Source organism: Rhipicephalus microplus, chromosome 5, assembly GCF_043290135.1.
Source record: "Rhipicephalus microplus isolate Deutch F79 chromosome 5, USDA_Rmic, whole genome shotgun sequence".
NCBI lineage: Eukaryota > Metazoa > Arthropoda > Arachnida > Ixodida > Ixodidae > Rhipicephalus > Rhipicephalus microplus.
The window spans coordinates 168,816,896-168,833,308 of NC_134704.1; the positions used below are offsets into that span (position 1 = coordinate 168,816,896).

A 16,413-nucleotide genomic window follows, 5' to 3' on the forward strand; every position below is an offset into this window, starting at 1 on the left:
GATGAAGCAATTTGCCATTTCCTTCACAAATATTTAATTAGGCACCGAAAGCTCCATGGTACATTTATAGCAGGTGATGTCTGCCATGTAACATTCTGTTGCAGAAAAATGTGCATCACATCATTTCGTGCGTTTGCTTACAGGTAGTCTTTAATTTTGCTTACACATCGTATAAAAAAACGACAACAAAAGTAAAAAAGGAAATGCCTGCGAGTGCAAGCCATATCAAGCGTTTTTTTTGTGAACAATGCCACCTCCTTTCAAGAAACTAGTATGAACAAAACGGGGCTTGGAATGAGAAATCTCAAAAGCAGGCTTGTTTTTGTTATTATCTTTATCGAATAAACGCCGCATTTCATTACAAATTAAAGTGCAGGCATATACCAAGCGAAGTATAACAGCAACGAAACGAAAGCCATTCCGCTTACATCGAGGTGGAAGCATCAACAAAGCAACCAATTTCACTAATCTCCCGTAAGCCTGTTAACATATCCTGGCACGGGTCCGCCGAGCGAAGAAGCGGCATCAGAACTGCGCTATAGTGTGTGACAGCAGCCTGAAAGTACCTCGGATACACGGAATGCGAAATGGCAGTTTGTTCCTCGGTACCACAGATGAAACGACCATTGGTTTGTTATTTTTTTACAGTGACTCTGAAGCCCATGCTACTTAAGCGCAAATTGGTGCGCCCACGGCATTTAGCGTCAGGCGAAACAGAAGGAAGAGAAAAATGCAGTTTTTATTCCTCAGTTGCTGGGAGCTCTAGGCAATATTTTTAGCCTGTCATCCTAATTGTTTTTTTTATGAAGCGCTGGCTGATTCCCTTTTTTAGGAATGCCTATGAAGTGTGCTAATGTTTTTGAAATATTGCTTGCACACGTTGTGTCTTTCCTGTATTTCTTATTCTGGAATCTGGGAAGCTGGAGTTAGTGATTTCGTATGTTTTTCTGTCATGAAGTGAGAATATATATATAGATATATATACATATATAAAAGCAGAGGTGCGGATAAGCCGGTCTAATTGATTGATATGTGGGGTTTAACGTCCCAAAACCACCATATGATTATGAGAGACACCGTAGTGTAAGGCTCCGGAAATTTCGACCACCTGGGGTTCTTTAACGTGCGCCTATATCTGAGCACACAGGCCCACACCATTTCCGCCTCCATCGGAAATGCAGCCGCCACAGCCGGGTTTCAAACCCGCGACCTGCGGGTCAGCAGCCGAGTACCTTAGCCATTAGACCACCGCGGCTGGGCGATAAGCCGGTCTACGCCATAGGAAGATAAAGAATACAGGGAAACTACTTGTACGTGGCATTTTACTCTTTTTTTACCGTGCTATAACGTGAACCACATTTGGCAGCTTTTTTTTTTTGAGGGAAGATCACAGTCACGCGCTATCAGCTCCGCACGTGCAAGTATAGCAGTTTTCTCACTTGGTCGTGAACGATTTTTCTGCGAAAGGTGTGCGCACACCAACTCACGCTTCCTTTAAACGGCTGGTAATATTAGTGAGATTAGTTTAAAAGTAAGTCATGAACAGTGAAGGGTTTGTTTTCTTTGTCGGACAGAATGTCTATCAGACATTCATAATAAAGAAAGTGTAGGGGACTTCATTAGGCGTAATTGTTTTGTAAGCGTGCAGAAAAAAAAGTGGACAAAAAGATAACTTGCCGTGGGAAGAGACTGATCCTGCGACCCATATAGTTTCTCAAAATTAACTAGAGGGCACTCTGGCGCAGCGATGGTTCAGCGACCATGGGAATGATGGGTAGTACACACATTTGCCTAGTCTTCGTACTTGCGGGCGGCGAATTGTACTTGCGGCTTCGTTTATTGCTGTGTTTCGGTTTTGTTTTGAAAGAAAGATTGAATGATTTTGAACTTTGTAAGCCAATTTTAAAAGTAAGTCTAAAAAAATAAAATGGTGAAGCGCAACCGCTGAACATTTGCTAAGACTTGTTTCGTAAGAAAACAGCTCCAAGCCCCACGAACACACACGGAGCCAAAGGCAGGCCAGAAGTACGAATATTAGACAAATATGTGCACTACTCATGATTCCCATGCTCACTGAAACGCCGTGCGTTGCAGCTCCCTTAGACACTAGCGCCAGAGTTCCCTCTAGTAAGTATTGTGGGAAACTCTATGCAGCAACCTTCGCATAGCGCGTCCGATACTCTACCTTCTGAGCTACCATGGCGCCTATCCCCCCATTCACATTATGGGGTATATATGTGCATTTAACGTGGGAGTGTCAATTAGTGCCACTAGTAGCCACGATAGCGAGTGTGGCGCACTCTTTTTGAGCCTGTTTAACGTGCCATAGCGCCCGAACCTATTACGACCTGGCAGCTGATGAATAAACCTTCGTATACTACCTGAAGGCACCACATCTACCAAAATTAGACTCTTGCTATGAATAAGAGAAAAAAAGTGTGAATTTAAGGGCTCGTTTTCACTGCCACACACAACGTGAATGAGATCGAACACAGAACCATGCAACGAAAGGCGCGCGAAACCCAAAATTACTTAGTATTAAGAAGCACAGCTGCTAAACAAGTCGGGCACTCATCTTCACACAGTGCGGGCAGATAAAACGACAGCAAAAAGAAAGGGATACGAAACACGGCGCACACTATCAGTTGATGATTTATTACAAAAAGTAACATATATAAGCGGTTAGATAAAGATACAGTTTAATATAAACGGACGTTTTATTACGAACTAATTACACCAGCGAGAAATAATGTTGAATGTTATTTTGAAGAAACGTGCCAACAATGAACCTTTCTTTTTTCGTCCACGTCAGTCAGGTTACCCGTCCAGTAGGTCAAAAGAGAACATTAACCAACCTGGAATGTGACAGAAAAGGCAGATACGCGTGTTGAATGGGCTTCTATACATAGTATTATTGAGGGCATAGTGACACATGTTAAACGAAATAAACAGGTCTCTCTAATGCTCAAAGATAGCACAGCACTTAAAATTGGTTGTCTGAAGAGATGCGTGCTTGTCCATTATTATCAGTGTCACAGACGTAAGTTTTAGGCAACTTTTCTTTTGTGTGATTCTGCCTGTAACAAAGTGCATAGGTGTGACTTCTGTAAGCAGCCCAGGGAGAAACATAGGTGTTTGTTTTTCTTCCTAATAGTCTTGATATCAACTCCTTAATTTATTTCATTCATTCTGCGTTGGAATGAAACCAGGCTCCCATTCTTTTTTTTTTCTAGTTGCACGCCTTTATAGCCTACATTTTTTTCTCGTGAAACAAACATCTTTAATTTTCGCGTGAGCGTTTATGAGTCAGTCCTATATAAGTTACAGTCAATGGGGCGCAATTTTCAATTTAGTTGCGTTGATGTCAATAAACGAAGAACTTCATTTCCTTAAATCTTCTGCGTTTTAGCCGTCTCGCCTCTATACGGCATTGCCTTAGCCTTTTCGCTTAGTACACACCAAACACCATAACACTAATCCTATTCTGGCTAAACGCACCCCACGTTGTGCGCATTACTTCACTTGGGATATTGTAATCACCGGATTTCGTATCTCCCTGAGTTTTTTTTTTTGTGGATTTCCGAGCATTATTCGCGGGAACCACGTGACAGAAATTGATGTTCACAACAGTAAAACTTTTTTTCCAACCTTAATCTCAAAATATATAATAACAAAGACGCACACAACCTGAGTCAGAGCTGCAAACACATAAAACAAAAGTACAACGGCAGAGGCGCCTATGCGTGATGCATTAAAAAAGAAAGTTGCCCGTGACGCACATGTCTCATTTGAATTACTTATTTTTTCAAAGATTAAATTTTGAAAACTGCCATAAAGTTGATTAGATATGCTAATAGTTGAAACATTGAAAAACTTGTACTTGAGTAGGTAGAGCTTCCGTTCTACTTATTTCAGAATTGAGTTGTCATTATTAAGTGGCATTCACACGCCAAAGTATGATTAATTTAACGTTTCATTATTCAAAAAAACATATTTTAAAATTTTCTCTGTCGACGGTTTCTTGAGGTGACCACAATAAACGGATATTCCGAGGCGGACCACACGTTTTTCACATACACGCCGTCAGAATAAGCCATAACATGCAACTGAAAATAAGGAGAAGAGCTGAAATAGATATTTGCAGACAGTCATAAATTTATTCTATTTACGAAGCAGTCATATATATATTTCCGAAATTGCGACCTATAATTCATACCCGAGCAATTTGAATTTTGCAGAACAACGTAAACATGAGCAAGGTATCCACAACAAGCCCGAGTTTATCGCGGTTTTTTTTAATTATTGGAGAAAAAGTCTTATTTTGATGCACTTGGTGAAGTTTGTCAAAAAAGTTATCAATTCATATTGTGCAGTGGAAGATCATTTGAAGTGGTTTTCGGGCGTTCTCAAAAATGCAGACGCAGCTTTAAGCGCTGAAAACTATTCACTACGTTGTGAAAAGGGTAGTGCTTGTGAACACGCAGTACACGAAGGCGGACAGACGAAAGGTCTTCCAGCGTATGGCATATATTAAAAATTCTGCTTACATATATACACGTCCGAATGTCTTCTTAAAGTTCGCGTTCATAAGTGCCACTCTTTTCAGAATGAACTCCAAGCTCGTGAAGGAAACAACACTGTGAAGAATCAATCCATACGTAATTCAACAATTGAAGAATTCGAACTGTGGGGTCAAAAAATTTTGAACTTACCTATGCGTATGACGTCGGGTAGCGCTGCTCTTGTGTCGCACTGCCAAAGTAGCGGCGCTGTGGCGATGGACATCCACAGCACCAGCATCGTTCCACGACCGATTGTCCAGCTTTCTCGAAAAACTTTGCACCATAGTTCGAAAACCATATTTTATGATGATGGTTCTTCGGGAACGTTACTCTATACAACAACGCTGAGTATGGTTGCTCCTCTTTTTTCAGTTCATGCGGAAATCATACAATTTTGTTATTTCCTCAAATTCTGGTGTGAAATTGTTAAATATAGTGATGCGAAAACTTACAATCTGTTTTTCTTTCCGTGTTTTTGTATATCTGTGTAAACGTAGCTAATGAATACGTTGGTGCAAACACCTGTGCTCGTTTTTTTTTATCAGTTTCGAAGGCTCATTTGGCTGTACATATTTTCAGTTGAAATTCTCACTGTTCAATTGAATATTTGAAGTGAAAACATATAATACTTATTTTTAAAGTCGATATAGTGTACTAGAACTGCAAAATCAAACTTCTAGCAGCCTGGCTGGCTCTTGAATTTCACCTGTCTGTCTACACCAAGGGGGCGTGAAGACGTGAATATAGCAATTATTTACAAATCCTGCTGAAGTAAACAATAGGAGGTAAATCTTTTAGGCAATCACACCTGTATATGATGTCTGCAGCATCAATTTCTAAATATTTCCAAATATTTCCAAAGTCAGAACTTAATCAAGTTCGATAAAAAATCTCAAAAAAAGAGTCTTTTTTTTCTAAGAAATTGCAAGTTTTTCCATCGCACACTATATTAAAATAGAATTGAGACCATACATATGAATGTTACCTGATGTAAGAATCCCACGCTCTCTTCATAATTTACTTGTGGAAATTATGTTGACAGTGTTTGTACCCATGGCGGCTTTGGCAGCCCCTTAATTGCGGTATCAATACATGTGAAACTAAGTATGTAAGAACTTTCGCAGATGCCGTATTCTCACCACATTCTGGTTCGCACAGTAGGAAATCACTTATATCCAACTTGACAACACTCAAGCGTCCACATTCATAAGCGTAAGGATGGACTTAGGCCGCAGTGTCCATATCACTTGTACAAACTATGAGCGTGCGCCAAGTCAAACTTGCACAGATAAGTTGCCACGAGGAGGTCAACGTCAAATACCGTCTCGAAGGCGCACTTGACATGGTCGCATGCTTCGGAGCGCGTGCCGTATTATTGTGAAGCTTTAACACAACACCACGTGGTATTTATCGAAGTAGGTTTCTGTGCCTAACGGACACAGACAGTCTGCCTTCGGGGCGTTTTCGCAACTCTATAAATATTTGCCGATGAAGTTCAGTCGACGTTGGCCGGAACTAGTTGAGTCATTTGGCAACTACAGAGGATGAACGAAAGCGTTGTGCACTTGCCGAAACATAAGTTTCCTTCCGAACTAGCAGCATGCAGCCGAAGGCACCGAACGCGAGCGCAGACCGCCGACTACTGAGTCGTGGGCCGCAGCGGTGGAACAGCGCAGCGCATCCTCCATTCCCCACAAGTGGTGATGCGTAGGGGGAAGGAAAGGAGCCGAGGCAAGCCAGCCAGTTTCGTAGGCGTGGCTTGTTGAGAAGGTGAAAGAGAGAGAAAGAGGGATGAGAGCGCGAAGCAGAGGAGACCGACGACGCCGAAACGCGGTTGCACCGTCGTTATATGCTATTCTCGTAGCGCCATCTCTGAGTATTTTCGCGTGCGCTCGTGCGCAACTGGAGAACTGGCGTAATGTTGGCGCCTGTATATCGTCAAAGCGAGAACTACTCTTAAAGTAATAGAGTTGTCTCGAATAATGAAAACGATCGTGTGGCTCATCAGCTGTTCCCTCGCTAAACGAAGTTCATCGTGGTTTTGTGGAAGCTAAGCATTATTTGAGATAAAAATTCTATCCAATGTTGGGGTGTTACGTCTTCAAATCAGGATAAGGATATAAGGGAGCGAAAACTCGGAAAATTTTGGCCATTTGGTGCTCTTTTACGGTCACTGACATCACACAGTACAGGGGCCTCTAGCATAGCACTTTCACCGAATTGTGACTACCAATTAAGGCCAGGCTCAACCCCACAACCTCCGAGACAGCAGCCGAGCACCGTATCTGCTGCACAACCTCAGTGGGCCAGCAGCTGAGCAAAACTTTGCTAATAAGTCAAACTGAAATTTTAAACTATTAGTTCCAATCAAATCGTCCTAGAAATTAAAGAGTTATTGAAATAACCCTTCGTTATCTTTCGAAAAACAATTTCTACGATAAGTTACTAATTTTCGGCCATCAAAGAAAAAGCATTATTATTACAAAGAAACAGAAAAGACACGTTACTGAGTGCTTGCGTACGATGAGCTTAGCACCAATAAGTATGCGGCAAAGAAATGATAGATGCAAGCACACCGATAGTAGCAACAGGTATTAGACAATAAAATAATAAATTGGAGGATAGCCTAAACACTGTAGTTTGCTGAGATCGTGGTGGTCTTATGGCTAAGACACTCGGCTACTGACCCGCAAGCCGCGGGACCGAATATGGGCTGTGGCGGCCGGGTTCTTGTATGAGGCAAACTATCTTGAAGCCCTTGTGCTTAGATTTAGGTGCAAGTTAAAGAACCCCAGACGGTTGAAATTTCCTGAGCACTCCTCTAGGGCGTTTCTCATAATCACATGATGTTCTTCCAACGTTAACTCTATCAGATATAATTATGACGAAGTTTGCCCATGTAGCTCGAATCGTCAGTCCGTAAAATAATAGAGGCTATAGCACTTGCGATTAAGAGCGCAGCGCAATGCCAGATGCTCTGACGATGTTTTTACCGCTTACAAACAGCGTTAAAGGACACCAAGTTCAGGCAATATATGGGAATGTATCGACGGCTATGGCTGTCACTATCATCTGTCATTTTTTTCCTGCGGCTTATATATGGCATAGGTCTGCGTGCATCATTTATCATTCGTTTATGGTATGAATGAGGGATCCAAATGCGCTCCCCGCGAGTCTTGATATATCTTTTTTATTTGGAGATTCTGATATTCGAAATCATGTTCCAATGTTTCCTCAAGCAGTGGTAGTAGTTGGGCATGCTACTTTAATCCATTAACTGCGCATGTCCAAATTATCACTTATGACGCCATAGTAAGAATTACTTGCAGGTATCATGAGGTGAGTAAATATTTGCATTCGTGGTTTGGTTCTTGTTAGCATTACATTTCTTCCCAAAAAAAAAACATCGCGCGAAGTTGCTTGAACACGCATTACATAATAGCTCGCTCTAAGCCAGCGACATCTATCGCGTTACCTAAACTAGGGCCTCAGCAAGGATGTGGTTTTGACAGGCCATTTGTCGTGCTTACACAAAGTAAAAGAAGCGCCCACGGCCCCTTCCAGCCACATAGCCTTTCGAAATGTGAGTTCGGCACTAAGCGATAGCCTCATCTAAAGTAGATCAAAGAAACTATGGGTACCAGAGCAGCAACTTTTCGCTTGAACAATCTTTTATTCTAGACTTTGGGAATATTCAACAATATAAATACGAATACCACTTCTAATTTTTAATCTCTTCTGGCGTATCCCAGTAGTAGACTGTTAGTTTTCACTTATTAAACACCGTCACACCAAAGCATGCTTGCTACTTGCAATTAACAACGAGTGATGGTGGACATCTCAAATAAGAAGACGCGGTACGTTCCAGCTTGATACTAGTTCTATAAAAAGCGTTTTCATATTGTATAAAAAAAGCACGAGACAAATTCTTGCAAACAAAGATTTTCACGTTTTCCGCTAGATTAAGTGCTGGACGGTTGCGAACACAGGAACTACAGGCAACGTAGTGCGTTGCTACTAACAGGTAACCACAAATGGCTCCTTGAGGCAAGGCTGTAACGCTTACTAATGAAACAAGTCTAAAGCGAAATGAAAAAAAATACGTGCACTAATTTACTGGGTGTCCGTTACAAAGTATTAGTTTGTTTTTTTAAGGGGGAGACTGAAAACCACACGTAATTTCATCGATATACTCTGGAACAACATAATTGAGAACAAAAACAACACCAAGTCAGGAAAAAACCAACGTTGTGACGTTATATTCAAGAATGTTTGCTTCGTGCATCGTTCGCGCACTGCATACTTCCTTGCATATAGATAGCGCAAGAAACTCTGAATGCAAAACAAGCAGCCACATTCACCACGCTCTCGCTCAAATATCGACTGATATTACCTAAAACTTACCATTACTCTATCCGAACAAAGAAAGACTCAAGCGACAGTGGCATAAAGCGCACAATATTAACCTAGCGCAAGTGCCCTTGAATATTCTTGGAAGTGAACTGGGTACGTGACCGAAACATGGAGCGGCTAGGCAAAAAAGGCAAACTGTTCTTAAAGTGCAGCAATAACTATCATTAAGCAACGAAAACTTGGCTAGTTAAATATGGTTCATGGCGAAGTGGGGCGCAGCAAGAACATTGGGATAGAGAGACAAACTCAGTGCATGGCGGCCTTCTCAAAACAGCAAAATATATTGGGGACCACCTTCAGCTACTTAATTACAGAATATGCAGAATACTGAGTGAATTGAAGGGTCTCCTTTAGAAAATTTTGAATTGCGAGACAGTGCTTAGTTCGTTTATGCCTTCCTTTCTTTGACCCAACATTCCCTGTGGTCTCACTGTCTATCTGCACACACTATATATATATATATATATATATATATATATATATATATATATATATATATATATATATATTATATATCCTCTTTTATGGAAGCAATTGCAATGAAGTAGAGGACGTGCACAATGAAAACTTCATTTTCCCTACGTTTCAGGCGCGGACCGGCGTTCTCTGATGACGGCCGGTCCTTGGCTGAAATGAAAGGAAAGGATGAAAAATTTATTAGGTCCCTGAAGGATTTCACCAACGTTTTATAAGGGTAGAATGGCGGGCTACTCTCACGTAGGGACAGGGAGGCCAAGCATCACCGCCACACTATGGGCCTTTAGGACAGCCCTGATTTGTTGTACGGGGATGGGGCTCGTGAGCATGAAACAAAAGGCATTTTCAAAAAATTCTTGAACATTTCCTTGTAAATAGCGGTACCTAAAGGGCAAGTGGCTAAAATCACTTCGATCATGGCAGTCTGGGCGAAGCTCTGAAATGTCGGAGTAATGACTATTGGTTACGAGGCTGGGTAATGTTCTCTTCTGAAGCATACGAAGGGAGATTGCGTGTGAACTAGACAATGTTTCTTGTGGCAGTGGAAAGTACCGACGGCCTTATTGATAGTCCTTTGTGATCTCAGTGAAGGTAGTCAAAATGTCCCTAAAATAAAGGCTGATCACTCTGCTTGAGCCATCTGAAACGTAGGAAAAAAATTCATTTGGTCATTCTGCACGTTTTTTACTTCATTGTATTTATTGCCACGTGCATAAAACAAGACTGTCCCATGCCAGTGCGTGTATATGCTATTGTTAGAAAGAAGAATAGAGTGACGATTAGCTCGTGTTTCTGGTGACTGGTTCGACTCGTGGTCTATAGCTCCTGTGGACAGAGGTTCTGCTATCCATAATCACGTGACAATGCTCATTAGAATGCTGAACACTCAATGCTGATGAGAACTGAGAGTGATCGCGTACTTGCACAAATGCGCATGATGAAGCATTGTCAGGTGCTTCCGGGGCAGTGTGATTTCAAACTGGATGCATGAACATTGTTTTCTCCTAAGAACATCAATATCGCCGAGCTCTGTCTTCAAGCAGGACTTCGTAGTTGACATCATTCAGGTGCCGTAGTTCTCTTTAAGGAACGAAGTAGCAGTGAAGTAGCTTTTCCGAAGGGCTCCTTTGGCGAACGGGGATCCACAGCCACACCAGATCACCAGGTTGGTAAACAACATACCGATGACGAGAATTGTACCTCTGCGAGTCGATGCATTGTTGTTAACGCTATAACGCTAAAGAGCTCGTTTCGCAGAAATTCTTGCGTCGGCGTCGTTAGTTGTGAGTGAAAATTCATCAACTTACGAGTGACTGAGAAATCGAGAACGGTCCAAAGGGTTAAATAAATGATAAATGAAATGATAAATAAAAACAGAGTAGGAACCAAACCAGAGTTGTTTGGGTCCAAGTGGTAATCGAACCCGGGTCATTTGCATAGCAGGTGGATGCTCTACCACAGGGCCACGTCTTATTTGTTGTTGTTTTTTGTCTTGAAGAATCTCTGTGATCTATTAGGCAGGCGTTGCGGAGATGGATGTCATGCAGGAACATAAGAAAGCTGTCTGCCTCATAACTTTTTGTGCAGAATTTGCTAGGAATTGCTACTAAGGAGATCAAGGCATCCGAGGACGCATTTATTTCATTCAAATAAAAAAGATAATTGAGTAATTAGGCCACAAACAAAGTAATGACTGAGTTGCGATGGCAACTTGAGCAAGAAGGCTTGGAATCATGCTATACTGTAACAGTTTAAAACCAAACCACAGGACTGATAGGAGAGAAGTGCAAGTCATTTCATTCATTTCTTCCCCTGTCAGCTTGGTGATTTTGTCTTGTGCTGTTACACTGAAATGTGAAAGCAATAAGAGTGGCAGAAGTTTCACAATTGCAGAACAAAGCCCCTAATTGTCGATAGCAAGGATAACTCTACATATTTAGCAATCGCAATAATGTTTATGTGAGCGTTCTTGTACTTTATAAGATCAAACAATTTTTTTACAGTTTCTTTAATGACACGGATTCACTGCTCCTACTATTTGGAGAAACACTCATGTGGGGCCAGCTCACAGCGGCTGCAACGATGTCCTGCAGTAAGTCAATTGGAAGTAAGTGATGAAAAAAAGAAGTGACCGAAGAGCACTTCCTCACCTGCACCACTGGAACATTCTGGTAAAAGTGCTGTATCGCAGTTTTAAGCAGGGGTTGACCCTGGAAAACTGAACAGAGCTCATTAGAAGGACCGAGTTTCGGGAAGCCCACACGGAGGGCGCCAGACAGACCATGAATGGGAGGGGCCAAAGAATGTCTTTGCTGGCGAAAAGTAAACGTTCGGCGGATTGTAATTGTTAATATTGTAACATACAAGAATAGATCTCGTGTGTATTTTGGGACCGCATGTGGCACAGGTTAAAATTTTGAAAAGTAGGTAACAAGGAAAAACACATTGGAGTTCAATACTGCTATGTCGGCCTTCAAAAAGGAAGTTAAGAGTGGAGGTTCACATAATGTTTCCGAGCGAGCCACGTTAGGCTCGCGGGCTGCAGGTTTCTGACCCTTGATTATTAAATAAAAGACGGGGGGCGGTATTACGAAATTCTATATGTCAAGCCAACCACATGACTGGTAGGGTTACTTAGTGATTTTGCCACATTATTTCAGCCGGAATTCGTTTTAATAGGTTTGGCGTTAATTTCTTTAGTTGTTTTCTTGAGGGCGAAGCTACTTATAGCCTAGCCTTCTCGGCGTCCGTCTCGCTAATAGAACCAAAACTGAAACTGAACACCTGCACAATATTATACAAAAATATCTGTGAAAAGATCGTCTTTATACCTAAAACAAACCAAAACATGACAGTACATTACATCATCCCCTGCACCATCCTTCTTCCGGTCCGTCCGAGCATCTCTCGGTTTGTCTAGCTATGCGTCCGTCTGTTTGTACGTGCTTTCACCTGTCCGTTCATCCATCCGTGTATCTGTTCGTCCGTGTGTTCGTCCATCCTTTGTGCCCACCGTTGACTTCAACGTAGACATTATGGACCTTAGGACGAAGTTCCGCCTCGTCGTCATCATTGTTGTCATTTCTATGCGTGAGCTTTTTTTTGTAGGTACAATTTCTTTCACCTATTGCCTATTTATTTACGGAACGCAATCGTGGCCACGAGGGAGAGATGGCGCTACATGAACATGTCTGCAGACTTCAGTAATATCCTGTTATTGTCCCATTTTATTCTAAGATTCGAGAACCTAATTATATTTAGTACAACATCAAATCAAACAATACCAAACTTTTTTAACTAACCCACTGTGTTCATGTTCGAGTACTTATTTTTTACACTAGAGTGATTAATGAGCCGTAACATATAAATGCTTCTGTTTAAGTGCTAGCTAAGCAATTTGCTTCCGTACTGTTACACCAACGAAGTGTATTGAAGAATAATGCAACAGTTATAGTCCATCTATGTTGCTAAATGACGTCCTTTAGCTGTCGTCAAAACATTCGATCGGCCTCGTTCAGATAAAAGATGACAAAAGTGCTCAGTGACCAATTTTCCGGAATAATCTCATTAAATTTTACAAAGGATGGAGCAGTGACTTCGTGACGAGAGAGTTCTTTTAAACACGAGCTTCTTTCAACGTCGAAGAAGAACAAATGAATATTTTGATGTGACATTCAAACCTAGGAGACAGACAATTGTCTCACGAAACTGCGAACTCATCTCGAACTCATTCAAGACTACCATAGCTTCTACTTGCCGGAGGCCTGAACAGAGCTCATCAGAAGATATCAGGGATAATTATGAAACAGCAAGGAATTACGCAGATGAGAGACAGCAGTGAGTAATGGTATTCGAGCGCGCTTACGCAGAATGAGTTCACAATGAGTAATCTTAATAGACGCATAATAAATCGAAGTGATTGAAGTGCAGTTCATCGCGATTATTGAAAGTTGAGAAGTGCATGAATAAAAAGAAGATCAAAGGGCTCATGCCGAGACTCATTGAACAATAGAGCACTGTTTGAAGAGCTGATGGAACTCCTTTGTCGTTTACAAAGTGCAACTGCAGTATCGTTAGCCGATGCCACAAAATTAGTTAACGAAGTGAACCTATAGCATCCTAGCTAACGCACTGAACGAAAGCTATTTTATATCAAACACAAGAACATGTGGAAAGAATGGTTGCTCTTCGTGAAGAAGCATGTAAATTTTCTGCATTCAAGATGTACCTTCGAAATAGCGCAAGTCTAAAAATTACATGAAAGAATAGATAGCAAGAGAGTGTGCAAGTTTTGGGGAAAGTACGCGTGGCAAAAGTGTGCAGTGCAAGTACGGAATGGTTTAAGGATATTTGTATGAAATGTAAAAGGCGCTTTCTCATGCCCCTAAACAACTGTGACCCTCTGTAATTCCAAGCTTGTGGTAAACAAGTGGAGCTGGCCCTAAAGTTATGTCTTGTGGCACCAGGCAACCCACCTCGCATGGTCCAGATCTTTATTTATCTAGCTAACTGTGTGCTTAGTTGAGCCGAGAAGCTAGCTCGAAGTGGGCGCCCTGCTAGCTTACGAGTAAGTACCCAGTGGCTGCCTTCCTAAACAAAGACAAACAAACCACGGTTGCGGGGAGACAAGACACGCTAAAAGTCATTCACAGATATCTAAGCAATCACGTTTGTTATAACACTCGTGCAGTGATTCAAACTTAGAAAAAAATGTGTTTTTGAAATCGGCGAAGTAGAAAATCTGGCCCTGTTCTTGCCCCTAAGGATTCCGCCGTGGTGTAGTATATAGCGGTTCCGGTGCTCGGTCGCCGAACCGAAGGTCATGGGTTTATGTACTGGGCGTGATGGTGACGTTTCAATGGAGCCAAAATGATAGAGCCCCGTGTACAGTATGATGTCATACATTTCAGTGCACGTGTAGCAACTCCCATTGGTCGAATTTTGCGGCGCCTTCCACTAATTTACTGATTCATGTGTGGCGTTTAACGTGCCAAAACCACCTAATGACTATGAGAGACGCCGTTGAGAAGGACTCAGGGGAGTTTTGACTACCGGGGGTTCTTTACCATGCTCCCAATTCTGAGTACATGGTCCTGCAGTATTTTCACTTGCATTGGAAATGCAGCCACCGCAGCCAGATTGGGATCCCGGAGCCTGCAGGTCGGCAGCCGAGTACCTTAACCACCAGGCCCGCGCGGCGGGGCGATCACTTCACTACGCGCTTTTTTATTGTGATAACGTGGTTTTGGAACGTAAAACACCATAACTTAAAATATCACCAAAGCACTTCTGATGAGTTTGCATATTTTTGGAAAGTTGGTATTTTGCACTACCTCAGTGCTATACTGTGCAGCATATATGCACTGGCGAAAAAGTTCTATCTATGACCAAATGCTGTAGTCTACATAGAAAGCGTTAAAGCAAATCAGCTTTCTGGAACAAAATAATTTTGAGGAAGATTCACTGAAGCAAAAAGATGTGATTTTTCAAAAAAGTTAACTAAAAAATTCTTCTAAATTTAGAAGACTGTGCCTTAAAAACATCTTTCATTGGGAGTTTCGACCTCCGATACAGCAGATTGATATCTCCTTTTCAATTAGTGTATGAGTCACATAGTAGTCAGGGAGAATTTATTCTTACTTAAGATATACTAAACATTTGCACAGAATTTCTATCCACCAGCAACAATATTCAGTTGACAATGTCACAGGCTTAGGTACACACGGAGGGGGGGGGGGGTGCTACTTTCTGCTCAAAAGGCAAAACAGCAGCTTTCATGTTAACAGTTCTTTTTTGGAGAACCATGCACAACGCCCGTTCAGCACTTGTCTTTCTCGCTTCCGTTCACACACAAAAAAACAAAATGGTTCCAGTTAAACTACTCCATTAACTGCGATGTCGAAAGCGCATTTTGTCTTACTCTACTGATAACGCATGCACCATATTACGCCCTTGATGGTTCAAGCCGCGAATGCTTTCAGTTTATACATTCACTTTGCTATTTATTAGGGCACTTGATTTAAGAACGCGTGTGTATTCTTCGCAGCATCAATTTGTATTAATTAACGTTATAGAAACGCGACGTTGTAGACGTTGCGAAATCGTCCTGTGAGAACACGACGCGCATACGGCAGATTGTCTCACCGCTATCCATGCTATGACGCAATGCCAAGAGCAAGCTACTGTAAAAGAAAGATGTTTTCAACATAATTTAGTTTGCAAAATCTGTTCCAGCTTGCTTTAAGTAGGAGCGATTTGGTATGTTTTGCTAAAGTACAAGATTTATCTTTTTTTTGCGGGTAGCTCAATTTCGATGTGCTTTGGAGCCTTTGTAATGCAGTAGTTTTCTGAACAGCGACTCTTTGTCTTGGAGAACGAGCTTTTGAGAAGGGCCAGCTCGGTTCTTGTAGTATACTTTCGGTTCACTACGGAGCTTGAAAGAAGAATGAGTGCTAAAAAAATCATTTGTTAGTTATTTAACAAACTCAAACGATAACTAGTTTATTTCACAAAGGCCGCTTATACGTAAGTCGGCCTCTTCTTCTGAGACATCAAAGTGGCAGCAGTAGCGAGTTGCGCGAACCTCGTTATTGCGAAAAGTACACATGCTACAAATGCTCCCTTTGTGCTGGCTCTGTTCGAGCTCTAACAAAATTTTTTTTCGAGTTCTTCCTTGCAAATATGCTTCAGCCTGGCAATGTCAGCTGAACATCAATATCATGCTAAGTTCCCAATCGATTGGTGTACCCCAAGATATTAAATTAAAAACACGAATACTCCTACGCAATGAGTGCCTAACAGTACTTCTACGTGAGTGCTTCTACGTTTATTCTCAGTGCAGAGAGGTTCGACTTGAACCAAATAGAGCAAAAAAAGAGAGATACTCGCACATATACGGAGCTTTTGCAACTTTCATAACTCTATCTGCACGTTGTTCTCGGCGTAAGCCTTCCAACGCTTT

At 41.7% G+C, this 16,413-nt stretch overlaps 1 protein-coding gene across 6 annotated transcripts in view; it reads right to left on the reverse strand.

The window, feature by feature from the left end:
- Positions 1-6,249, reverse strand: part of LOC119173630 (glutamate receptor ionotropic, kainate 2-like) — a 295,577-nt gene extending 289,328 nt beyond the window's left edge. For all 6 annotated transcript variants that reach the window (XM_075896184.1, XM_075896187.1, XM_075896186.1 and 3 more), the window contains exon 1: positions 4,713-6,249. In XM_075896184.1, coding sequence (XP_075752299.1) covers positions 4,713-4,860 — 148 coding nt within the window. In that variant the 5' untranslated portion in view covers positions 4,861-6,249. The remainder of the gene's footprint in view (positions 1-4,712) is intronic.
- Between the last annotated feature and the right edge of the window lie 10,164 nt (positions 6,250-16,413).